Below are 27959 nucleotides of genomic sequence, written 5' to 3'. Positions count from 1 at the left end.
CCGCTTGATCCCAGCATCTGACTCAGGGCGTCCTCAGGCGCAGGCTCAAAAGCCACTGAGGGTCAGAGCGGGATCAATCACCAGCATAGTGGGGGTGAATTGCAGGGATCCCACTAGTATCCATTTGCTTCACCCTGTGAATGCTAACAGGGCACAGCGTTACCTTTATTCTCTGCGACTCTGTGAAGCAACAGAGTTCACTCCTATACAGACCTGGTGACGGAACCCGTGTCTATTCTGGCGTAGTACCGCCATATAGTGCTGCCATTAACTAGCAGCAGGTTCCACTCCTGCACGGTGGACTCCGGGCTGCGAACGCACCTTTACTATGCTTATATTTACTCGGTGCGCTCCACCAGCCCTAACAGGTAGTGTATGTATATATACATAGTTGTGCTCAAAAGTTTACATACCCCGGCAGAATTTTAAGAAATGTGGTATGCAAACTTTTGGTCAGGGTCATTTGTGTCAACTTCTGTGCATGTTAACAGGCCCAAATCACCAGGGTATGTGAACTTTTGATCAGGGTCATATGGATGTTTTGGGCTGTCATTATAATTTAAAAAGATAAAACACAGTAGTTTAACACTAAATGGCTTCACCAAACCATTAACTATGTGTGGAGAAAAAGTTTTGGTGTTATCATTCATATTCTCTGAAAAAAAGGCCAAGGCCAAGACAGCAAAAATTCTGCCGGGGTATGTAAACTTTTGAGCACAACTGTATATATATATATATATATATATATATATATATATATATATATATATATACTGTATATATATATATATATATATATATATATATATATATATATATATATATATATATATTGTAGGGGTTTTACTCACTCGGGTGCGACAGGAGGAAAACAGGAGGCTTGTTCCTTTAAACGTTCATGGGGGTTTATTGCTTCATAAATCGCAGATGGAAAACAGAAAAATTAACAGGCTTTAGATCAGGCAAATGCAACACAAAATGTCCATAGCAGGGCTCTGCTCCCTCAGGACTGTGGGTACACTGGCTGAGTTAGTGTCCAGTTATCATGCTTGAGTCTAGTGCCAAACACACAGGAGGCCTTCCCCCTCCCAACACACAGACCATGGGCCAAACAACAGCCTCCATTATATAGGCTGTAACCACACCCAGAGGTGAGGTATGTGGATAGCCACACCCACCTATCTCTAATAGCTACCTGCATCCCAGTCCCAGGTGCACTAAATGAACCTCTTAGCAGTGCTTATGTGCACTAAAGAAGATACTCCGGGTTAAGTCACAGAGCGCAGCCATCTCTGTGACAAATACCTCTCATCAACTACGCGGTCATTAGCCTCCTTACATACCTCTCCCCTTTGCTTAAAGCCGTGGGGCTTGGCACTTTCTATTACCAGACAAGGAATTCTCGAGAGGGCATCGGCATTACCATATAGTTTCCCTCCTCTATGTTCTACATGGAAGTTGAAATCTTGCAGGGCTAAGAACCAGAGGGTAACCCTAGCATTTTTACCATTTGTTTCCCTCATCCACCTGAAAGCAGCATGGTCGGATATCAATCTAAACTTATGTCCTACCAGATAGTACTGTAATGTGTCCACTGCCCTCTTTATGGCCAGGCACTCCTTCTCTACGACTGAATGATTCCTCTCATATGAGGAAAGCTTCATAATCAGGTAGAGAACAGGGTGTTCCTCCACGTGTATCTCCTGAAAAAGCATTGCTCCTAAACCGACATCTGAGGCATCTGTTTGGAGTATAAACTCTTTCATAAGGTTGGGGCCACCAGATCCGACTGTTTACACAGAGCTCCTTTCATTTTTTTAAATGTTGTCTCTGCTTCTTCAGACCATTTGACCATTACTGATTTCATCCCCTTAAAGAGGTAAAAGGGGAAGGAAAACCTCCTGCAGTATCCCACGATCCCCAGGAAGGCTCTAACTTGCTTCTTTGACAGTTGTCTCGGCTATGTTTGGATTACCTACACTTTACTGATTTGGGGTTTTATCTCGCCCCTACCCCCTACATAACTCAGGTATTTTGCTTCTTCTTTCCTCAAGGCACACTTTTTTGGGTTGCGTGAAATCTAACACCACCTGGATCTTTTCCAGATGACTCTCCCAGTACGGGCTGAATATAACAATATTGTCCAGGTATGCAATGGCGTATTGCTTATGGGGTGAAATAATTCTATCCATAGCTCTCTGGAAAGTCACTGGGGCCACCTGCAAATGGCATGGACATACTGGAAGCACCCATCCGGCATAGAAAACGGAGTCTTGTCCTTGGCTCCCTGTGCCATGGGGATCTGCCAATAGCCCTTCATCAAATCCAAAGTGGTTATGTACCTTGAGGGCCAAGTCTCTCGATCAGTTCATCAATCATGGAATATGTGTCGAAATTGGAGACCTCATTCAACTTCCGATAGTCATTGCAGAACCAACTTTCTGCCTCAGGCTTCAGGACCAGGATTATCGGGCTTGACTAACCACTCTTAGATTCCTCAATAACCCACAAGCTTCAACATACACGCCACCTCCTTGGAGATCACTTCTCGATGGCCCTCTGGAATCCGATAAGGCTTCATGTTTACACGCACATGTGGCTCCATGAGAGCTTCATTTTCTACTACCTTTGTGCACCAGGCAATTTCAAGAACAGGTCCCTGCTCCTCTGGAGCAACTCCTGGCACTGCTGTTTTGGGCCTTCGCCAGTGTCTCCACTATGGCGACACCTCCAACCTCGCATGCTGGCTGGCCTAGTAAGCACATATTTTCAGCCAGATCTCTGCCTTGAGTTTCACATGGTAGACCTTATATGGTTTCCATCCCTCATCTCCTGTAATGAAACAGAAATTAAAAAAAACAACACTAAGATGCGACCATCCAGGCTGAGAACCACTGGTGATTGAGCTGCAGCATCATTGACTAGTGATGACCTCATCACTGACTTTTTCCCACGGTGCTGAGGTTTTCACAGTTCAGTCCAGCTGTGAACACAACCTCAGTGACCCACGGTAACCTTGATGATATCACCTCTGGTCAATGATGCTCCGGTTGCAGCAGCTCATTCACCAGTGGTTCTCAGCCTGGAAGGTCGCATCTTGGCACTGTCCAGGCTGAAAACTGTTTATACCCCAGACATAGATTACAGCGTGGACAAGACGACGGACAGGTGAGGGATTTCTAAGCTGTGGGTTTCATGTCAACAGACAATACAAATGTGACATAAACCCCACAAATATTACCCCACTTGCCACCACTACAGGACAAGGGGGAAGAGCTGGGCAAAGCACCAGAATTGATGCATTTAATAGATGTGCCTTTTCTGGGTGGCTGCGGGCTGCTATTTTTAGGCTGTGGGGTCAATATCCATGTCCCCCTTGTTTTTCCCATGGATACATGGTAATTGGAAACACATTGACATGTACACAGATCCATTCACTTGAATGGTCTATGTGTGCAGGTACCTCTGGTACGTGTGAAAATTGTCACTACGGAAGATACGAACGTGTGAAAGAAGCCTTTTTCTGAAGGTTGGTTTAACATTAGAGTTCATGTTGAAGAACAGCTGTGAATTACAAAATTCTTTCTGATGCCCAACTTTGCATTGCAGACTTCTTGCTAAAGCTTGACTGTGCATTGCATAGATCAACCTGAAACTCAGCTGTGCATTACAGAATTCATGTAGAAGCCCAGTTGTGCATTACAGAGTTCTTGATGAAGCCTGGCTGTGCATTAGAGTTTTGTTGATGCACGGCTGGGCAGTGAGCATTACATAGTTTTTACTGAAACCCAACTATGAGAGTTTACACTGAAGCACGATTGTGCATTACATTATTGTTGCTGAATCCTGGCTGTACATCATTACAGAGCTCTTGTTGAAACCAGACTGTGTATTGCATAGTTTTCAGTGATACCCGGTTGTGTGTTACAGTTTGAGTCCTAACTAAATCATGGTTGTGCATTACACAGTTCTTGCTGAAGTCCAGTTGTGCATTACACAGTTCTTGCTGATGCCTGTGCATTTGAGTTGTTGTTGATGCACTGTTGTGCTTAGTTCTTCCTGAAGCCTCACTGTGTATTACAGAGTTTTTTCTGAAGCATGGTTGTATATTACATAGGTCTTGCTGAAGCCTGGCTGTGCATTAAAGAGATTTTGCTAAAGCTCAGCTGTGCATTACAATATTTGTCACGTTACTATGAATGCAGTAGGCAGCATCCAAAGATCATTATGAAGGTTATATCCATTATGATAAGGGAGTTAGCAGTCATTCATGATTGATATATCCTGCATTCATTGTTTGGAATTAAGAGAAAAATGTATTTTATATTAAAGAATATTAAGGATTACATTTCTGTGATATTTCATATATTTATTTTTTGTGCATTTTCTACAGCTAGTTGTCTCTTAAAAGGGAATAAACAACGGTCTATGTATAAACTGTATGCTATCAGTAGATATAGGCAAATTAATTCAATTGAAAGCAAATTGAAGGCAAATTTTATGAATCTCAAAGGTCCATGCAAATTTCTAATAATTTGCATTTTCGATTCTGGTGAATGGACCAAAAAAAAGGGCCCCAACTATTTACATATTTCAAAAAACTGCATCAGCTACAGAAGACTCAAATGATCTCAGGTGCACCCACATGGGCTCCACTATATTGCTATTACATTGTCACTCTGGGAGAAGGATAAGTAAGTGCACAACAATGGGAAGAGGGAAAGAGAGAACAAACACTAGGGAAGAGGGGCGTGGAGACCCCTAGGCAGATCTAAAATCACCCTGTCTCCCCTAAACATCCCTATATAGGTTCTGCACCTATCACTGAGCAGGAACCTAATCCCTGCCTGACGCTAGCCCTACATAGGGAGGGGATGGGGTGTGCACTAGTCAGTCCACACTAAAGATAGAAGGTAGACAGACGGGGGAAATAATTAGCTTGAAAGACCACCGTGATGTCAAGCCAGCAATTCTCCAAGGGTCCTCAGGGAAGACAGTACCCAACTGCTAGCACTTTCAGCAAGACTGAGGAAAGCATGAGCTGACACCTGCACCATGCTGCAGCAATTGAATGTACTTAAACCTTCAGCACAGATGTGTGATTATCAGCAAAAGGTGGAGGTACCTAATGGGTACTAGAGGGAGAAGAATATTGCTCCATAACAGAGATGCAAAAATCAAGAAGATGCTTCAGCTAAATGCAAAGACCTTCTAGAGCCAGATCCAGGATGGCTGTCTGTCAAACCTGACACGCCCATATCATACATCACATAGTAAAGCTCAGCTAATCAAGAGGGACTATCATAGCCTATGCAGGGAATACATCAGCCATTTTAGGATGATGTAGGATAGTGAGAGGACATCAGAGCTTACAGCTCAGCATCAGAGATAGGAAGAACAAGCCATAAAACATTGGATAAACACTTCAGACAGTAACATGTTGTACAAATGCAGGAGTGAAGATGAGTATAGTAGTCTATGAATTATACGATTCAATTGAAAAGGGGGAGAGATAGGAGAAGAGTCAGCAGAAGTTCTAATATGATTAATCAGTGACATCCTAAAGCTGATATCTGTCCTGCTGCCTTTGAATTACAGTCAATTATCACATGTTTTGTTTATTTATAATGTACAAGAAAGCAGCAGCCAGCCAGCACAATATTTTTTAAAGAAAAATAGTCTGAAAGCAATGTCAGTTGGATAGTTTGTTCTTCCTTATCATTAAAGACTGTACTGTTTTATTTTTCAGTTCTTTATCTTTAGCGATAACTTTTACAGAAATTTAACTGCAACTGTCTAACCCAAAAAGGGTGTGCTTTACCAGCAGGTTTCTTTAAACATGTGTTTTACTAGTCAAAATTGATATATGTACAGGCCATACCAACTCAACATCTTATTGCAGGTGCTGGATTTTTTAATATGTAAACACCTAGCATTTCTTACCAAGTCATTTTTAGGAAGTGGGTTGAATTTTGTTACAAAAAAATAGAAAACATTTTACAAAATGTAAAGATTTAACTATACATGTCTGTTTTTGCACACCTGTTTGATTTGTCCAATTTGACAACTATTCATGCCATAGCTATACTGGTGCCTGCTGCCACTTTTTGCTTTCTGTGAGTGTTGCTAAGTATCGAGTATTTCTTGTTATGTTCTTTTTGATTGAATATTTTGTTTTTAAAACATTGTCAAAAATTAATCACAGTGGTAGGGTAGGGTAGGGTAGTGTAAAAGAAAAAAAATTGGGGGAAATATTTTTCTATAGTATATGATGTCATTATGCTGTTTTGGACATTGAATATTTTTAAAGAAGCAATTTAATATAATTTTGCAAGTTGACCAGTTTATATGAGAAAAAAAAGCATAATGTGGCAGAGAATGTGGAAGAGACTAACAGCAGCAGATGCACTACCAGTGATACCACCGACATCAGTAGTTGAGATAGTAGTACTATCAAATGCAGACCACAATTAGCCTCCTTTGCTTCTGGCAAACATATTTATGGGGTGCAAGTGGAGGGCATTAAGGAATATATATTTAACTTCACTCATCTCAGTAGGTGATGTTACCTCTGACAGCGACATGGTCATTTTGAGCCAGTGTTCAGCAAAGAACCATCACTCTGGTCATAAATGACTGTTTTAAAATAAAAAAATGAAAAACATGAAAAAACTGCCTGTTCACTGTATTATTAAATGAGCTGTTGATTACAACTGGTTACTATCAGTTTATTTGTGGAGGTCACTTTGACAATACTAAGACTGTGTTAACTCCTTAACCCCCAAGGGTGGTTTGCACGTTAATGACCGGGTCAATTTTTACAATTCTGACCACTGTCCATTTATGAGGTTATAACTCTCGAATGCTTCAACGGAGCCTGATGATTTTGACATTCTTTTCTCATGACATATTGTACTTCATGATAGTGGTAAAATTTCTTTGATATTACCTGTGTTTATTTGTGAAAAAAACAGAAGTTTGGCGAAAATTTAGAAAATTTTGCAATTTTCCAACTTTTAATTTTTATGCCCTTAACTCACAGAGATATGTCACACAAAATACATAATAAGTAACATTTCCCATATGTCTACTTTACATCAGCACAATTTTGGAACCAACATTTTTTTTTGTTAGGGAGTTATAAGGGTTAAAAGTTGACCAGCAATTTCTCATTTTTACAACACCATTTTTTTTAGGGACCACATCACATTTGAAGTCATTTTGAGGGGTCTACATAAAAGAAAATAACCAAGTGTGACACCATTCTAAAAACTGCACCACTCAAGGTGCTCAAAACCAAACTCAAGAAGTTTATTCACCCTTCAGGTGTTTCACAGGAATTTTTGGAATATTTAAAAAAAAATTAACATTTACAAACATTTCACAAAACATGTAATCAGCCCCAATTTGTTTTATTTTACCAAGGGTAACAGGAGAAAATGAACCCGACATGTTGTTGTCCAATTTGTCCTGAGCACGCGGATACCACATATGTGGGGGTAAACCACTGTTTGGGCGCATGGCAGAGCTTGGAAGGGAAGGAGCGCCATTTGACTTTTCAATGCAAAATTGACCGGAATTGAGATGGGATGCCATGTTGCGTTTGGGGAGACCATGATGTGCCTAAACATTGAAACCCCCCACAAGTGACACCATTTTGGAAAGTAGACCCCCTAAGGAACTTATCTAGATGTGTTGAGCACTTTGACCCACCAAGCGCTTCACAGAAGTTTATAATGCAGAGTCGTAAAAATAAAAAATCATATTTTTTCACAAAAATGATCTTTTCGCCCCCAATTTTTTATTTTCTTAAGGGTAAGAGAAGAAATTGGACCCCAAAAGTTGTTTTGCAATTTGTCCTGAGTACGCCGATGCCCCATATGTGCGAGTAAACGACTGTTTGGGCGCATGGCAGAGCTTGGAAGGGAAGGAGCGCCGTTTGACTTTTCAATGCAAAATTGACTAGAATTGAGATGGGATGCCATGTTGCGTTTGGAGAGCCCCTGATGTGCCTAAACATTGAAATCCGCCACAAGTGACTTCATTTTGGAAAGTAGACCCCCTAAGGAACTTATCTAGATGTGTGGTGAGCACTTTGACCCACCAAGTGCTTCACAGAAGTTTATTATGTAGAGCCATAAAAATAAAAAATCATAGTTTTTCACAAAAACGATCTTTTCGCCCCCAATTTTTTATTTTCCCTAGGGTAGGAGAAGAAATTAGACCACAAAAGTTGTTGTGCAATTTGTCTTGAGTACGCTGATACCTGAAATGTGGGGGTAAACGACTGTTTGGGCGCATGGCAGAGCTCGGAAGGGAAGGAGCACCGATTGACGTTTCAATGCAAAATTGACTGGAATTGAGATGGGACACCATGTCACGTTTGGAGAGCCCCTGATGTGCCTAAACATTGAAACCCCCCACAATTGACATCATTTTTGAAAGTAGACCCCCTAAGGAACTTATATAGATGTGTTGTGAGAGCTTTGAACCCCCAAGTGTTTCACTACAGTTTATAACGCAGAGCCGTGAAAATAAAAAAGTCCTAATGGGAAAATGGAAACAAATACATTTTTTAAAAATTGTGTTACTTTTCCCTAACTAAGGGGGTGATGGAGGGGGGTTTGATTTACTTTCATAGCTGTTTTTTTAGCGGATTTTTGTGATTGGCAGCTGTCACACACTAAAAGACGCCTTTTATTGCAAAAAATAGTTTTTGCGTCTCTACATTTTTCCATATTTTGGTCCACAGAGTCATGTGAGGTCTTGTTTTTTGTGGGACGAGTTGATGGTTTAATTGGACCATTTTCGGGCATGTGAAATTTTTTGATCGCTTTTTATTTCGATTTATGTAGGCAGAATTACCAAAAACCAGCTTTTCATGAATTTCTTTTTTTTGGGGGGGGGGGCGTTTATACTGTTCCAAGTTTGGTAAAATTGATAAAGCAGTTTTATTCTTCGGGATAGTACGATTACAGCAATACCTCATTTATATCATTTTTTATGTTATGTTATTTACAGTATATCTGTATTTTTGATCGCGTGTTATTCCACTTTTTGTTCGGCGGTATGATAATAAAACGTTGTTTTTTGCCTCGATTTTTTTACGGTGATCACTGAAGGGGTTAACTAGTGGGACAGTTTTATAGGTCGGGTCGTTACAGATGCGGCAATACTAAATATGTGTACTTTTATTGTTTTTTTTATTGATAAAGAAATGTATTTATGGGAACAATATTTTATTTTATTTTTTTTACATATGTGAATATTTTTTTTTTACTTTATAACATTGCCTCAGGGGGGACATCATGCTATAGGGTCGGATCGCTGATCTGACACTTTGCAATGCACTGTGTCAGATCAGCGATCTGACAGGCAGTGCAGGGACGCTTGCAAGCGCTTGCTCTGAGCAGGCGCTTGCAAGCCACTTCCCTGCAGGACCCGGAAGCAGCCCCGTGGCTGTATAGGATCCGGGGCCTGTAGGGAGGAGGATGGAGGAGACGCCTGGAACTACGTAATCACATCGCGTTGCTCTGAGGGTCTCATGGAAGCACGCAGGGAGCCGAAACCCTGGGCAATGCTTCCCTATGCTGACGGAACACTGTGATCATGTTTGATCGCACTGTGCCGGGAGTTAATGTGCCAGGAGCGGTCCGTGACCGGATGCCGGATGTCAGTTGCGATAGTCAGCTGACACCCGTGAGCGCTGCCAATCGCATATGATGTACTATCCCGTCACTGGGAATTAAGTCCCAGGTCACCTCGACGGGATAGTACGTTAATTGGATTAAGGGGTTAAAGATCTTCAAAGTGGATGGATTCAGTCCTAAGAAACTTTAGCGTGTCACACATCATTTCAGACAAACTGAAGGTTTTTCAGTATTACAATTGGTGGATAACAAATTTGCTGCAAATTTAATTTATCTAGAAAAATGTTATGAACCTGATAAATTCAAATATCTAAATATTCGATCATCTCAAGCTATGACAATAATATACATAAAATAGATTCAATTTTACAACTTGTGCCAGAAAATAAATGTTTCAAAGAGATTGAGACATTAAACTATAAAAAGCACTTTCTCTTGTAATTTTCCCATGTACTTGGCAGTGCTTCAGAATGAATACAATTGGAAAAAAATAACACAAATTAGTGCAAAATACTTACAACTTACCACTTCTTCATGAGTTGCATTTTCAACATTAATGCCATTAACCTGAAAGAAAAACCACTTTTGTATTAAGGGTAATTTTGCTTTGTAGTCATCCTTATAATTTGTTTATCAACATCCTCATAATTTATTTATAGAATTTAAACAGCATCTACTAAGTGTATAATCTAGCCTGTCCCTCTGCCAAAATATGCTTTATGTGCAGATAGTTATGCACTTGTTTCTTCATGGTAATTATTTATTAACACCAGCATGTGTTTTTTGTTATTGTCGTTGCCCCTATTTGCATCCATTCTTTTTAGATGTAACTAAAAATATTTTAACTAATATAAAAGGTAAACATGAAAAATGATGAAAAAAAAATTCATAACTTTCTATATTATGTATATGCGGTATCAAATAAATCATACAATGCATGTCGGAATTCAGTTCAGGTTTCCATATATTCCACATCACGCTATTCAATACTACACAAATTGCCAAGAAGGCTCCAAGCAAACCGTAGAAGTAAATGTACAGTGGGTATGGAAAGTATTCAGACCCCTTTACATTATTCACTCTTTGTTTCATTGCAGCAATTTTGGTACATTCAAAAAAGTTCATTTTATTTTCTCATTAATGTACGCTCTGCACCCATCTTGACTGAAAAAAAAACAGAAATGTAGAAGTTTTTGAATTTACCAAATGGTTGGAATGAAACAGAGTGAAAAATGTAAAGGGCTCTGAATACTTTCCGTACCCACTGTAGCCTGTTATGACCCCAATGGCAGAGGGTCTCAGGAATCAATACCAAGTCTGCAAACACAAAAAACCAGCTCATAGGGCAGTGGTAACTGGGCTGACCATATATCTAATCCTAGCACCACAAATAGAAGTAGCCGGGGAACATGCCTACGTTGGTTCTAGACGTCTCGCGCCAGCCGGAGAACTAACTAATACTAGAAGGGAAAAGAAAGACCTTTCTTGCCTCCAGAGAAACGACCCCAAAAGTTGGATACAAGCCCCCAACAAATAATAACGGTGAGGTATGAGGAAAAGACAAACATAAGAATGAGCTAGGTATTTAGCAAAGAGAGGCCCACTAGCTAATAGCAGAATATAGTAAGATGACTTATATGGTCAGCAAAAAACCCTATTAAAATATCCACGCTGGATATTCAAGAACCCCCGAACCGTCTAACGGCCGGGGGAAGAACACCAGCCCCCTAGAGCTTCCAGCAAGGTCAGAAATCACATTTAGTACAAGCTGGGCAAAAATAGTAGCAAAGCAAGTAACTCAAAAAACAAAGAAGCAAGACTTAGCTTAATTTTGCAAGAGCCAGGACCAGCAGACAGGAGCAACAGAAGGATCTGATTACAACGATGCCAGGCACTGGACTAAGGATCCAGGAAGTTAATATAGCGACACCCCTGGACTAACGACCCAGGTGAGTGCCAAACAGAAAAAAGACAATCCCAGAGTCATACCACTAGTGGCCACAAGAGGGAGCCAAAAAGTCTAATTCACAACAGTACCCCCCCCTTAAGGAGGGGTCACCGAACCCTCACCAAGACCACCAGGGCGATCAGGATGAGCAGCGTGAAAGGCACGAACTAAATCGACCGCATGCACATCAGAGGCAACCACCCAGGAATTATCCTCCTGACCATAGCCCTTCCACTTGACCAGATACTGAAGCCTCCGCCTGGAGAGACGAGAATCCAAGATCTTCTCCACCACGTACTCCAACTCGCCCTCAACCAACACCGGAGCAGGAGGCTCAGCAGAAGGAACCACAGGTACAACGTACCGCCGCAACAAAGACCTATGGAACACGTTGTGAATGGCAAACGACACAGGAAGATCCAAGCGAAAGGACACAGGATTAAGGATTTCCAATATCTTGTAAGGACCGATGAAGCGAGGCTTAAATTTAGGAGAGGAGACCTTCATAGGAACAAATCGAGAAGACAGCCATACCAAATCCCCAACACGAAGTCGGGGACCCACACCGTGGCGGCGGTTGGCAAAACGCTGAGCCTTCTCTTGTGACAACTTCAAGTTGTCCACCACATGATTCCAGATCTGCTGCAACCTATCCACCACAGAATCTACCCCAGGACAGTCAGAAGGCTCCACATGTCCCGAGGAAAAACGAGGATGGAAACCAGAGTTGCAGAAAAATGGCGAAACCAATGTAGCGGAACTAGCCCGATTATTAAGGGCAAACTCAGCCAACGGCAAGAAGGTCACCCAATCATCCTGATCCGCAGAAACAAAACACCTCAAATAAGCCTCCAGAGTCTGATTAGTTCGCTCCGTTTGTCCATTAGTCTGAGGATGAAAGGCAGACGAAAACGACAACTCAATGCCCATCCTAGCACAAAAGGATCGCCAGAACCTGGAAACAAACTGGGATCCTCTGTCAGACACAATATTCTCAGGAATGCCGTGTAAACGAACCACATTCTGAAAGAACACAGGAACCAGATCGGAAGAGGAAGGCAGCTTAGGCAAAGGTACCAAATGGACCATCTTAGAAAAGCGATCACATACCACCCAGATGACAGACATGCCCTGAGACACCGGGAGATCTGAAATGAAATCCATGGAAATGTGTGTCCAAGGCCTCTTCGGGACAGGCAAGGGCAAGAGCAACCCGCTGGCACGCGAACAGCAAGGCTTAGCTCGAGCACAAGTCCCACAGGACTGCACAAACGACCGCACATCCCGTGACAAGGAAGGCCACCAAAAGGACCTAGCCACCAGATCTCTGGTGCCAAAAATTTCCGGATGCCCTGCCAACACCGAGGAATGAACCTCGGAAATGACTCTGCTGGTCCACTTATCAGGAACAAACAGTCTGTCAGGTAGACAAGAGTCAGGTCTACCAGCCTGAAATCTCTGCAACACACGTCGCAAATCCGGAGAAATGGCTGACAAGATAACTCCCTCTTTAAGAATACCAACTGGTTCTGCGACTCCCGGAGAGTCAGGCACAAAGCTCCTTGAAAGAGCATCAGCCTTCACATTCTTTGAACCTGGTAAATACGAGACCACAAAGTCAAAACGGGAGAAAAACAATGACCAGCGGGCCTGTCTAGGATTCAGGCGTTTAGCAGACTCGAGATACATCAGATTTTTGTGATCAGTCAAGACCACCACACGATGCTTAGCACCCTCGAGCCAATGACGCCACTCCTCAAATGCCCACTTCATGGCCAACAACTCCCGATTGCCAACATCATAATTCCGCTCAGCAGGCGAAAACTTCCTTGAGAAAAAGGCACAAGGTCTCATCACAGAGCAACCAGGGCCTCTCTGCGACAAAACGGCCCCTGCCCCAATCTCAGAAGCATCCACTTCAACCTGAAAGGGAAGTGAGACATCAGGCTGGCACAAAACAGGCGCCGAAGTAAACCGGCGCTTCAACTCCTGGAAAGCCTCCACGGCTGCAGGAGCCCAGTTAGCAACATCAGAACCTTTCTTGGTCATATCCGTCAAAGGATTAGCAATGCTAGAAAAATTAGCAATAAAACGACGGTAGAAGTTAGCAAAACCCAAGAACTTCTGAAGACTCTTAACTGACGTGGGTTGAGTCCAATCATGAATAGCACGGACCTTGACTGGGTCCATCTCCACCGCAGAAGGGGAAAAAATAAACCCCAAAAAGGGAACCTTCTGTACTCCAAAGAGACACTTTGAGCCCTTAACAAATAAAGCATTCTCACGCAAAACCTGAAACACCATCCTGACCTGCTCTACATGCGAGTCCCAGTCATCAGAAAAAACCAGAATATCATCCTGATAATCGATCATAAATTTATCCAGATACTTCCGGAAAATATCATGCATAAAGGACTGAAACACTGAAGGAGCATTAGAGAGCCCAAAAGGCATCACCAAGTACTCAAAATGACCTTCGGGCGTATTAAACGCGGTTTTCCATTCATCTCCTCGCTTAATGCGCACAAGGTTGTACGCACCACGAAGATCTATCTTGGTGAACCACTTGGCACCTTTAATTCGGGCAAACAAGTCTGACAACAGAGGCAAAGGATACTGAAATTTAACAGTGGTTTTATTCAAAAGCCGATAGTCAATACAAGGTCTCAAAGATCCGTCCTTCTTGGCCACAAAAAAAAATCCCGCACCAAGAGGGGAAGAGGAAGGACGGATATGCCCCTTCTCCAGAGATTCCTTGATATACGAACGCATTGCGGTATGCTCAGGTACAGACAGATTATATAGTCTTCCCTTAGGAAATTTGATACCTGGAATCAAATCTATGGCACAGTCACAGTCCCTATGAGGAGGCAGAACACTGGATCTGGACTCGCTGAACACATCCTGATAATCAGACAAATACTCAGGAACTTCCGAAGGAGTAGAGGAAGCAATAGACACCGGCGGGGAATCACCATGAATACCCTGACAGCCCCAACTTGACACAGACATTGCCTTCCAATCCAAGACTGGATTATGAGTCTGTAACCATGGCAAACCCAAAACGACCAAATCATGCATTTTATGCAGAACAAGAAAACGAATCACCTCCCGATGTTCAGGAGTCATGCACATGGTTACCTGTGTCCAAAACTGCAGTTTATTTTCCGCCAATGGCGTAGCATCAATACCCCTCAGAGGGATAGGATTAACCAACGGCTCAAGAACAAAACCACAGCGCTTGGCAAATGACAGATCCATAAGACTCAGGGCAGCACCTGAATCCACAAACGCCATAACAGGGTAAGAGGACAATGAGCAAATTAAAGTCACAGACAAAATAAATTTAGGTTGCAAATTACCAATGGCGACAGGACTAACAACCCTTGTTAGGCGTTTAGAACATGCTGATATAACATGTGTAGAATCACCACAGTAAAAACACAACCCATTCTGACGTCTATGATTTTTCCGCTCATTTCTGGTCTGAATTCTATCACATTGCATCAAATCAGGTGTTTGTTTAGACAACACCACCAGAGGATTAGCGGTTTTGCGCTCCCGCAAACGCCGGTCAATTTGAATAGCCAACGCCATGGAATCATTCAGACTTGTAGGAATGGAGAAACCCACCATCACATTCTTAATGGCTTCAGAAAGGCCATTTCTGAAGTTTGCGGCCAGAGCACACTCATTCCACTGAGTAAGCACGGACCATTTCCGAAATTTTTGGCAATACACTTCAGCTTCATCCTGGCCCTGAGAAATAGCCAGCAAGGCTTTTTCTGCCTGAACCTCAAGATTGGGTTCCTCGTAAAGCAATCCGAGCGCCAGAAAAAACGCATCAATATTTGCCAATGCCGGATCTCCTGGCGCTAGCGAGAAAGCCCAATCCTGAGGGTCGCCCCGTAAAAAAGAGATAATAATTTTAACTTGCTGAACTAAGTCTCCAGATGAACGGGGTCTCAGAGATAGAAACAATTTACAATTATCCCTGAAATTCCTAAACTTAAAACGGTCTCCAGAAAACAGTTCAGGAATAGGTATTTTAGGTTCAGACATAGGACTACTGGTAACAAAATCTTGTATGCTTTGCACATGAGCAGCAAGCTGGTCCACACTTGTAATCAAGGTCTGGACATTCATGTCTGCAGCAAGCTCAAGCCATTCAGAGGAAAAGGGGAGGAAGAGAGGAAAAAAAAAAAAATTCAGAATTTCCTTTCTTATATCCCACTTCTGCAATGCATTAAACATTCAATGTTGGCCTGGCATACTGTTATGACCCCAATGGCAGAGGGTCTCAGGAATCAATACCAAGTCTGCAAACACAAAAAACCAGCTCATAGGGCAGTGGTAACTGGGCTGACCATATATCTAATCCTAGCACCACAAATAGAAGTAGCCGGGGAACGTGCCTACGTTGGTTCTAGACGTCTCGCGCCAGCCGGAGAACTAACTAACCCTAGAAGGGAAAAGAAAGACCTTTCTTGCCTCCAGAGAAAAGACCCCAAAAGTTTGATACAAGCCCCCAACAAATAATAACGGTGAGGTAAGAGGAAAAGACAAACATAAGAATGAGCTAGGTATTTAGCAAAGAGAGGCCCACTAGCTAATAGCAGAATATAGTAAGATGACTTATATGGTCAGCAAAAAACCCTATTAAAATATCCATGCTGGATATTCAAGAACCCCCGAACCGTCTAACGGCCGGGGGGAGAACACCAGCCCCCTAGAGCTTCCAGCAAGGTCAGAAATCACATTTAGTACAAGCTGGACAAAAATAGTAGCAAAGCAAGTAACTCAAAAAACAAAGAAGCAAGACTTAGCTTAATTTTGCAAGAGCCAGGAGCAGCAGACAGGAGCAACAGAAGGATCTGATTACAACGATGCCAGGCACTGGACTAAGGATCCAGGAAGTTAATATAGCGACACCCCTGGACTAACGACCCAGGTGAGTGCCAAACAGAAAAAAGACAATCCCAGAGTCATACCACTAGTGGCCACAAGACGGAGCCAAAAAGTCTAATTCACAACAGTAGCCTAGCCATATAGAACTTTTAGTAATCGCAAATAAAAGCAATAAACTCTTTTAAACCCAATGGTGATGTAACTGGGTCACAATATACATAGTACAACTCTAGCTATGATGGGGTCATGTATAAAAAGACTTCCATACCAATCCAATTAATTTTGGAATATATTAGCTTTGTATTTATCCTGCACTGGAAATTTTGACAGCTCGTTCTTATCCTCTAATGTTGCAATTCATGTTTATCTGATGTAAAGCTCACAAAAAGCACAAAAACAACTGGGAGTAAGACCGAACCCGGGGACCGGAAGCTCAGCTGACTACCTACTGTAAAAATGATGTTACCGGTAATATGGGTAGATCTGAAATCTCTGCACATTATTAGAAAGGTGTTTTAAGTTTAAAAAAATGTATTTAACTTTCAAAATAAGTATTCCACCAATATGTGTTTGGATTTATAAATTACTTATCATTAGACAATAGCTTACCTGCATTACAGCATCTCCTGTGAATAATACCCCACTCTGGTCGGCTGAATAAGGACACAAATTGAAATTTAAAAAGTTATTCATAACTCGAGTACAAAATAAAATATATTGATAGATAACTATAATTATTACCTAGAGACAGTGTAAGACAATTTTTGTAGGCATAATACAATATAAATAATGTTAAAAGGAACCTGTCACATGATTCCCAAGCCAAGGGCAGCATGAATAAGAAACCAGCTTCCTCAATACAATCATCTACATTTTACACGTTACTCGGAAAATGAAGTTGGAAACAGGAGCCATAAATGATGTGACGGAGAAGCCGGTGGCGAATCGCCTCCGGAACTAGGCTTCTTCTTCATCTCCTCGCTAAGTTTAACAAAGCAGATGTAGTAACTTTGTCTCTATAGCTCTCTTTCTGACTATAATTATATCTGTCTTTATTTTCAGCAGTGTTCACCTTTTTGAAGCAGACACAAAAGTGCAGTCAAACACCTTTTTGTCTCCACCTCAAAAAGGGCAGAGACTACTGAAGAAAGAGACACAAATGAGAGGCCTGTTTTTGAATCATGAGAGTTAGGACATAAGTGATAGGGTTTATCCATACCTAGGTACAACTTGACGTAATTAGATGGCTTTAGTGCTCTTTGATAAAAAATGCTAATTAGGTACCTTATATGTTTTAATGTTTACAGCAATAGCGGAGTTCATGCATTCACTAGTCGCAGTGTGCTGATGCATAGTATGTGTATGTGTCAGATAGAGTGCAAGTGACTTTGTCTTCTTCTTGAATCTCAATGATCCAGTAATTGGTTCTGCCCGAATCCCATTTTTCAGTGCTTCATATTTCGATGGAGCTAAGACATATGGCAAAGTCGCAATATGAACATATACAGTGGGTACGGAAAGTATTCAGACCCCTTTAAATTTTTCACTCTTTGTTTCATTGCAGCCATTTGGTAAATTCAAAAAAGTTCATTTTTTTTCTCATTAATGTATACTCTGCACCCCATCTTGACTGAAAAAACAGAAATCTAGTAATTTTTACAAATTTATTAAAAAATCTAAACTGAAATATCACATGGCCATAAGTGTTCAGACCCTTTGCTCAGTATTGAGTAGAAGCACCCTTTTGAGCTAGTACAGCCATGAGTCTTCTTGGAAATGATGCAACAAGTTTTTCAAACCTGCATTTGAGGATCCTCTGCCATTCTTACGTGCAGATCCTCTCCAGTTCTGACAAGTTGGATTGTGAACGATGGTGGACAGCCATTTTCAGGTCTCTCCAGACATGATCAATTGGGTTTAGGTCAGGGCTCTGGCTGGGCCAATCAAGAACAGTCACAGAGTTGTTCAGAAGCCACTCCTTTGTTATTTTAGCTGTGTGCTTAGGGTCATTGTTTTGTTGGAAGGTGAACCTTTGGCCAAGTCTGAGGTCCAGAGTACTCTGGAAGAGGTTTTCATCCAGGATATCTCTGTACTTGGCCGCATTCATGTTTCCTTCATCCTGTCCCTGCAGCTGATAAACACCCCCATAGCATGATGCTGCCACCACCATGTTTCACTGTTGGGATTATATTGGGCAGGTGATGATCGGTGCCTGGTTTTCACACATACTGCTTACAATTATCACCAAAAAGGTCTACCTTCATCTCATCAGACCAGAGAATCTTATTTCTCATAGTCTGGGAGTCCTTCATGTGCTTTTCAAATTTTCTTGCACTGAGGAGAGGCTTCCGTCGGGCCATTCTGCCAAGGCCTGACTCGTGGAGTGTTGCAGTGATAGTTGACTTTGTGGAACTTTCTCCCATCTCTCTACTGCATCTCTGGAGCTCAGCCACAGTGATCTTGGGGTTCTTCTTTACCTCTCTCACAATGACTCTTCTTCCACAATTGCTCAGTTTGGCTGGATGGCCAGGTCTAGGAAGACTTCTGGTGGTCCCAAACTTCTTCCATTTAAGGATTATGGAGGCTACTGTGCTCTTAGGAACCTTGAGTACTGCAGAAATTCTGTTGTAACCTTGGCCAGATCTGTGCCTTGCCAAAATTCTGTCTCTGAGCTCCTTGGCCAGTTCCTTTGACCTCATGATTCTCATTTGGTCTGACTTGCGCTGTGAGCTGTGAGGTCTTATATAGACAGGTGTGTGCATTTCCAAATCAAGTCCTCTCAGTTTAATTAAACACAGCTGGCCTCCAGTGAAGGAGTAGAACCATCTCACGGAGGATCACAAGGAAATGGACAGCATGTGACTTAAATATGAGTGTCTGAGCAAAGGGTCTGAATACCTATGAACATGTGATATTTCAGTTTTCCTTTCTTATTAAATTTGCAAAAAATTCTACATTTCTGTTTTTTTCAGACAAGATGGGGTATAGAGTGTACATTAATGAGAAAAAAATGAACTTTTTTGAATTTACCAAATGGCTGCAATGAAAAAAAGAGTGAAAAATTTAAAGGGGTCTGAATACTTTTCATAACCACTGTACTAACAAGTATAGATTTTTTCATCAATTACTTTGTACAATTGTATGAAGTACTTTCATTGCTAACTAATTTGTAATAACAAATAAAGATAGTAAATAGCCGTTCAAGTCCCAAGAATTTTGAATAAACAAATAAATATATTATTCTTATATTAGTATACTAAATAATACATATTTATAAAAGTTAACCTGCAAAATATTGATGAACTTCAAAAAAAAATTTGTAATGTCAATATTTATTTGGTATCAGTCATGCTTTAATGTAATCACAATTTGATATGTCATATCCATAACGCTTTACCTGTTTGATCTTTAAAAATTTTCGATATAACAACAGGTACTTTATGTTGTGCTCCACCCTGAAAAAAAGAGAGAAATTGTTCATTAGAAACAATTACAGCTCTTTAAGTGCTAAAAAGTGGAATAATGTGATTCTTCCAGGTCAAAACTGTTTAACCCCTTACCGATCGCTGATATGCCTTTTATTGGCGGCAGTTAAGAGTACTTATTACTTAGCGCCGCTTTTTAACAGCGCTGAGAAATAAAGGTATAGCGCCCCCCAGCATCGGAAAAACTCCGGAGTCGCGACAAACCTCAGAGAACATGATTCCGGTGGGTTTTTACCATCCCCAGTGTTGCGATATAACGGCGACTGCAACAAAAAAAGTCAGATTTTCCATTTATTTCTCTCTCCCCTGATAACATCTAGCATACTAGCGGAGAGAGAAATGGGGTACCTGCCCCCCCCCCCATTACCTCCGGCATCCCCAGACCCTCCGGGTCTGTCCCCCGGCCCTTTGCATCTATTTCTGAGAAGAAAATGGTGGGTGCATGCGCAGTGCACCTGCCAAGATCTGATGGCCGGCACACGGCAGCAATAGGAGAATTTTCCTATTGGCTCATTTTGATCACTGTGATAGCCCTATCACAGTGATAAAAATAAAAAATAGTAAATCAAACCCCCTTTATCTCTCCTTTAGTTAGGTAATAATAATAATAATCTAAAAAACATTTTTTCCATTTTTCCTGACAGTGCATAATAGGTTCCCTAATTTTTAGATCCCAGTGGTGGAATCCAAATCTATAGCTTTTTATGCCGATGTGCTATGATAGGACAAACACTTTTAAATCTATGTCAGTTAAATGTGACTGACTACTACATTAATACGACCTTCAGACATTAACTTTATGTTTCTATTTAAATAGATACATGTTAAATGAAATACATTTGGAATTAGCATTGAGTCACAGGACTCTTAAGCGATGCATGCTTACTTCACAAAAATGCTCATTAGGATCAATTAAACAAAATATTCCAGACTCACAACAGTAAAGGCGAGTCTCCAGCCAGACACTGGGGATGAGAATTGGAAGAGCAAGCATGGGAGTGATAAGGAGCTGGGACTATTTTATGGAGATATGTGGGTTGTTCTTTTCAGAGCATTGCAGATTTTGTGAGGTCAGTGTGATCATCTGTTGAGAGCTGTGACAGGATCACTGGCATAGTGTATGAGGGGAGATATGTGTCACTGAGCATATTGCAGTCAGTGATGTGAAACCAGTATTTTTTTCCTCCAGCACTATAAGTGTTGAGAGGGTTAAAGTTGCATGCATGAGCTGGTTTTATGTGGGCACCCATAGATCGAGTGGGAGGGTGCTCACCATAGCTCCACTTGCAGAGCCTACACCAGCATGTGTACTGACAGGAACTGGGATGATGTCACGGTCAGGTGATCATCACATAGTCTGGCTTAAATAGCTTGTCTAGTGAGTCAGTGGGGGTTGTGTCTTGGGAGAGGAGGAACTCTCATGTGGCTCCAGGAGGAGCTGAAGACAATGTTTGCTTTTAGACTGTATCTTTGTTTTGCTTTACCGTTATACCAGAAAGGCTTTGTTTATTTTCCTGAACCCTGCTAAGGTTTTATGCTGTCCACAATAAAACCAGCAGGTGATCTACTACCAAAACCGTTTGTAATAATTATAGGGGATAACTCAGGAGACTCTTTGCGTGGAACAAGACAACTGTAGGACACACTTTTATAAGTGGTAAAGTCTATATTATCACACGGTGATTCAAACAGGTGCAGAGAGAAACTCAAGTCCACAACACTTGGTGTAAATATTAAACGCAGCTTAGCAGTCTATAGGAAACTTCAGAGGAAAATGCAATCAAGCAGAAAGTCTATGAAGCACAGTTATTCTTGAGGATACTTGACACGAATAAATCCTTGTCTTAGTCCAAACACAGATAGATAAGCTTATAAGGCAGTTCAAATCATATCTTAGCTCAACCAGGGAGGCCTGGTTAATAGTCTCAGGTTTTTGCAGAGCAGAAACAGCTTACATGTCCAGCAAATGCAGATGGAAGCAAACACGAGCAGCAGATGAAGGAGGATTACTGGAACTGGTGTGCTGGATGCAAGGCAGAATACTCTAGCACAGACTGAAGGCTGGGGTGGAGTTTTATAGCAAGAAGACGCAGTGCACATGAGACCAAAGATGTCATCTTGGAAAAGGGCAATAATGCACAAAAGGTAAAAAATGTTCAGAGTCCTGACACCGTTACTGTGTCTACCTTGTAAAGCAGCTGAGTGTGTCAATCCCTCACATTGCATTCTGACTATCATTATGATGATAGTGGAGCAGTCATTGTTACAGAGGTTATTATGAATATGGACGCGCCTCCACTCCCAAAGGTGTGGAGTGCATATTCATTACTTTAATGAGCGGTACCATGTGACCACTGAACACAGGAACAAGCTGCTGGTGCGCGCCGGAGACCTTGGGAGAAGCAGGGACTTGCAGAGACTGCGCCAGGAGGGGGTGAGTATGACGGGGGAGGGTGAGACATGTGATATTCACCTGTCCCCATTGCACCACCGTGCTGTGTCTTCCGCATCCTCTGACTGTGACATTCAGGTCAGAGGGCGTGATGACATGTTTAGTGCACACCCTCTGCCTGAACAGTCACTGCAGAGACCCGGAAGACACAGCGGCGCGTGGCAGTGGAACAGGGACAGGTGAATATCGCAAGTGCCAGGGGCCTGATCCAGCGGTGACTCCTCCCCACCTGTTCAGGACACCGGCACTCGGCGCCCAGCGACGAGGGGTGAGTACGTCATTTTTATTTAATTGCAGCAGCAGCATATGGGGCATATTATTCTATGGAGCATCTTATGGGGCCATCAACCTTTATGGAGGAGCATATGGGGCATATTATGCTATGGAGCATCTTATGGGGCCATCAACATTCATGGAGCAGCTTATGAGGCATATTATGCTATGGAGCATCTTATGTGGCCATCAACCTTTATGGAGCAGCATATGGGGCATATTATTCTATGGAGCATCTTATGGGGCCATCAACCTTTATGGAGCATTAAATTGGTCATATTATTCTATGGAGCATCTTATGGGGCCATCATTAACCTTTGTGCAGCATTATATGGGTCATATTTTTGTATGAAGCATCTTATGGGGCCCATCATGAATTGTATGAAGTATTATATGGGGCTCCTGATTCAATATGGATATTCAAAAACATTTAACCTACTGATATCTCAATCAATTTTACATTTATTGGTATCTATTTTTGTTTTTGAAATTTACCAGTAGCTGCTGCATTTTCCACCCTAGGCTTATACTCTAGTCAATAAGTTTTCCCAGTTTTTTTGTGGCAAAATTTGGGGGTCTCGGCTTATACTCGGGTCGACTTATACTCGAGTATATACAGTACTTTAGAATGCAATGCGCGGAATGGCAGCAAATCTAACGACCTAAGTGTGACAGCCTCATAGAAACACATGAAGATGTCATGCACTGGTCAGGAGACTCGCTTCTAGTCCATGCATTGCTTTCCGTAGTTGGACCAATTTTCACAAAGGTCTGAATGAGTCCTTAGTGTTTTAATCACTGCCTTCATTCTTCAAAAACTGAAGTTTAAGGAAATCTGCTAATTAGGATCAACCTTGATGAGGCTTAGTACACAATTATACCCACTGGTTTAGCTCACTGATGATTGACAGACCCAGCTTACCTGGAGCAGTACTATTTGAAAAGAAAGCTCAGCAAAGTCCCCTTCATATGTGAGCATAAAACAGGATCCGTTTTGAAGAACCGTGTGCTTTTTTCAACATTCGCGTGTATATTTTTTTCAATCCATGTATACGTGTGCCATTCATGTGACACATACTGGACTATCATGCATTAAAGAATTTACTGATTTGCAAGTGTTAAAGATGTGCAAAGATAATGGATACATACTGTAGAAGTAAAAAAATACCGGCAATTAAATGAAAAACACTGATGTGGCATCCCCCCTATTTTTTAAACAAAAGGTAAATCAGACAGCTGTGACTTGATATCATCAGACTGGGAAGGTAACTGGCTAATGAGTCTTTCCCAGCCTAAAAATGCCAGCTGGTAACGGCCCCAGTTCTGGGGTGACTACAGGCTGGTATTTTCAGGCTTGGAAAGGCCCAATACTATGGACCTTTTCAGCCTGATACAATAAGGCTGCAGCTGTCTGCTTTATCTTTACTGATTTCATAAAATAGGGGGGTACTCCACATTGTTTTTGTCATTTAATTATGTATTAATGTGACTTAATAGAAAGCACTGAAAGCACTGCAAGCTATCTATCGCTCTATCTATCTATCTATCTATCTATCTATCTATCTATCGCTCTATCTATCTATCTATCTATCTATCTCTCTATCTATCTATCTATCTATCTATCACCTTTGCACATCACTTAAAAATCTGTAATTTCTATTCTGCATTCTATGCTGGTACGTGTCAGATGGACGGCACACGAATGTCACACGGATGTCATCCGTATGCGATACATGTTTTACACAGAGCCATAGACTAATATTGAAATGTTTATAAGGGCTATATTTCTTTCTATGTGCTTAGCTTATGCTGTCAGTGCAGGCTAACAAAGTCCATTTAAATATCAGAACAATAAAATTTACATAATCTATTCTGAAATCATTCCTCCACAAGTTGGAAAAACATATATTTATTTTTCTGCTCATTAAACTGTGGTTTACATCAACAAAACCAATCTATAGTATTACAGAGATTTTGTATAAAAAATAAATGTTACACCTACCTTTATGCTGAGACCTAATCCACCAACAGGGTCTCTGTGAAGTGTAACAGTTCTGCGCTTTAAAAAATTGGAAAAAAAATACCATTTAGGTAAATATTTTGTATACAATAATTTTACTTTCATCCAGAAAAAAAATATTAACAACCTATTTCAAAGGGCAGAGCTTTAGTTTTACATTGCTGGCTTTTATAACTTTTATAGGCAAAAAAAGAAATGGCAAGTAAATTATTTATAACAGTGCAATTTATTATTCATACAATAACATTAATAACTAAGCATTTGTGTGCGTTCACCAGGGTGATAAAAGTGATTTACGTGACACCTTTATTGTAGTAAATCTTACTGGGCATAGTTAAAAACAGTTCACAAGATATACTGCATATACATACAGACATTTTAAAAGAGAATCATTCTTCATATAACTTATAAATATTGTGGAAAAAAAGAAAATAAGATTACAGATCTTTAGCTTATTGGATGTGCAGATTTAGCATAGAGGCATATACAAGACACCCATAGAGCCTTGGACTGGCCCCCAGGAGAGTAGGTGAATCTCCTGGTGGGCCCTATATGCAGTATATGTACGGGGGCACGATCGCGTGGGCTCAAGCGCCGCGGCGATCGGGTGCAGTTGTCAGCTCTGTGTGAGAGCTGACACCCTGCAGCAAGAGCCACGATTGGTGCTAGCACTCATCATGGTCATTTAACCCCTCTCATGCCGCTGTCAGTAGTGACAGTGACATAGAGGAAACAGTTACCTACGCGCTTCCATCAGGATAACGCAATGCAATCGCGTTGTCCTGATGATCTCCATTGAGACTCCTGGCCGCAAAATGGCTGCGGGGTCTTTTGGGCTCCTGCAGGGAAGGTGGCTAGTAAGCACCTGCTGAGAGCCTTCCCTGCCTGTCAGATGCTGACATTATACTCTGCAGTGCAGTGTATCAGATCAGCGATCTGACACTATACAGTGATGTCACAGTAAGAGACAATGTAAAAAGGTGAAAAAAATATTAAAAAGTGTAAAAATATTTTGTAAAAAATCCCCAAATAAAGGAAAAAAATATTTTTTTTTTCAAAAAATGATTTTTTTTTGCGTAAATAAAAAAATAAATAATAAAAGTATACATATTTGATATCGCCGCATCGGTAACAACCCAACCTATAAAACTGTCTCACTAGTTAACACCTTCAGTGAATACCGTAAAAAAATAAATAAAAAACACGGCAAAAAACAACGCTTTATCATCATACCGATGAACAAAAAGTGCAATGAAACATGATGGAAAAATTTAAATAAAAATGGTACTGCTAAACACATCATCTTGTCCCACAAAAAACAAGCCATCATACCGCTTCATCAGCAGAAAAATAAAAAAGTTATAGCTCTCAGAATAAAGCGATGCAAAAATAATTATTTTTTCTATAAAATAATTTTTATTGTGTAAAATCGCCAAAACATAAAAAAAATATAAATTGGGTATTGCTGTAATTGTACTAACCTGAAGAATAAAGCTTCCCTACCAATTTTACAATGCGTGGAGCAGTATGAAAAAAAAGCAATTCCTGAATTGCTGGTTTTGTTCATTCAAAAAATGTCATGTGCCCAAAATTGGTACCAATAAAAACGTCAGCTTGTCTCGCAAAAAACAAGCCATCACCTGACTCTATGGGCCAAAATGTTGAAAAATTACACTGGTCAACAGCATTTTTGGTGCCAAAGATATTTCATCGAATTTAGGGTATTTTTGGGGTGCTGATTCTGAATATGTCATCAGTTTTGCCAGATTGGCTCAAGTTTTTGAGATTTTTGGTATCTTATTTATAGCACTTGTTGGTAAATGCGACGCATCATCTCATTAATTTCTTTGGATTAGTACTTGAACTGAGCAGTTCTCAATATAGTTTTGTGTTAATTAGTGTTCTAAAAGTTTGTTCATAGCTTGATTTTTGCACTAACTTTATGTTGTTGTCTGTTTTCCAGTGAAAAGCATGAACTCATCAAGAAGAAGTTGTCTTAACGATCCAGACTCATTCTGTTACATTTGTGGTGAATACACACTGCCAAAACATAGAAGAAACATAACAGACTTCGTAAAAAAAGTGTATTTTGCCTATTTTGGGGTTATGCTTGGGGACCAAGACAAGTTTTGGGCACCACACATAGTGTGCAAAGCATGTATCGAATTATTACGAAAATGGAGCAAAGAACAAAGAAAAAGCTTCAAATTTGGTGTTCCAATGGTGTGGAGAGAGCCAAAAAATCATCATGATGACTGTTATTTCTGTGCAGTGCAAGTGCAAGGATTCAATAAGCATAAGAAACGAAAATGGGAGTAACATGGAATCTGCAAGAAGGCCTGTCCCTCATTGTGAAGATGTGCCTGTACCTGTGTTTACCATAAATAACAGTCATCATGATGATTTTTTGGCTCTCTCCACACCATTGGAACACCAAATTTGAAGCTTTTTCTTTGTCCTTTGCTCCATTTTGGTAATAATTCGATACATGCTTTGCACACTATGTGTGGTGCCCAAAACTTGTCTTGGTCCCCAAGCATAACCCCAAAATAGGCAAAATACACTTTTTTTACGAAGTCTGTTATGTTTCTTCTATGTTTTGGCAGTGTGTATTCACCACAAATGTAACAGAATGAGTCTGGATCGTTAAGACAACTTCTTCTTGATGAGTTCATGCTTTTCACTGGAAAACAGACAACAACATAAAGTTAGTGCAAAAATCAAGCTATGAACAAACTTTTAGAACGCTAATTAACACAAAACTATATTGAGAACTGCTCAGTTCAAGTACTAATCCAAAGAAATTAATGAGATGATGCGTCGCATTTACCAACAAGTGCTATAAATAAGATACCAAAAATGTCAAAAACTTGAGCCAATCTGGCAAAACTGATAGCATATTCAGAATCAGCACCCCAAAAATACCCCAAATTCATTAAAATATTTTGGACACCAGAAAAAATTTTTTTTTTGTTGACCTGTGTTATAGCTTTCAAAATATGGTGATGTAAAACTAGTTTGTCTTTTAGTGTTTGACAGCAGCCCAACATAAAAACCCGATATAAATCTGGTATCACTGTAATTGCACCAACCCGAAGAATAAAGAGGTCTAATCACTTATACCGCATGAGGAATGGCGTAAAAAATAAACAAAAACAATTCTTCACATGCTGTTGATTTTTTTCACTCTGCCTCTCAAAGATCGCAGTAAGGCTTAGCGCAC

General features: G+C 40.9%; 1 protein-coding gene across 2 annotated transcripts in view; it reads right to left on the bottom strand.

Annotated features, from left to right (window-relative positions):
- The window catches only part of SNTG2 (syntrophin gamma 2), a 778898-nt gene that overhangs the window by 357532 nt on the left and 393407 nt on the right, over positions 1 to 27959 (bottom strand). For both annotated transcript variants that reach the window (XR_013221976.1, XM_077291344.1), the window contains exons 3-6: positions 24719 to 24775; positions 19904 to 19961; positions 17116 to 17159; positions 10176 to 10217 (exon numbers count right to left, since the gene is read on the bottom strand). Coding sequence is in view for 1 of the 2 variants with exons in the window: in XM_077291344.1 (XP_077147459.1) it covers positions 10176 to 10217; positions 17116 to 17159; positions 19904 to 19961; positions 24719 to 24775 (201 nt within the window). In the remaining variant the exon portion in view is untranslated. The remainder of the gene's footprint in view (positions 1 to 10175; positions 10218 to 17115; positions 17160 to 19903; positions 19962 to 24718; positions 24776 to 27959) is intronic.

The sequence above is a fragment of the Ranitomeya variabilis genome, chromosome 2 (assembly GCF_051348905.1).
Source record: "Ranitomeya variabilis isolate aRanVar5 chromosome 2, aRanVar5.hap1, whole genome shotgun sequence".
NCBI lineage: Eukaryota > Metazoa > Chordata > Amphibia > Anura > Dendrobatidae > Ranitomeya > Ranitomeya variabilis.
This window is presented reverse-complemented; position numbering and strand designations above follow the sequence as displayed.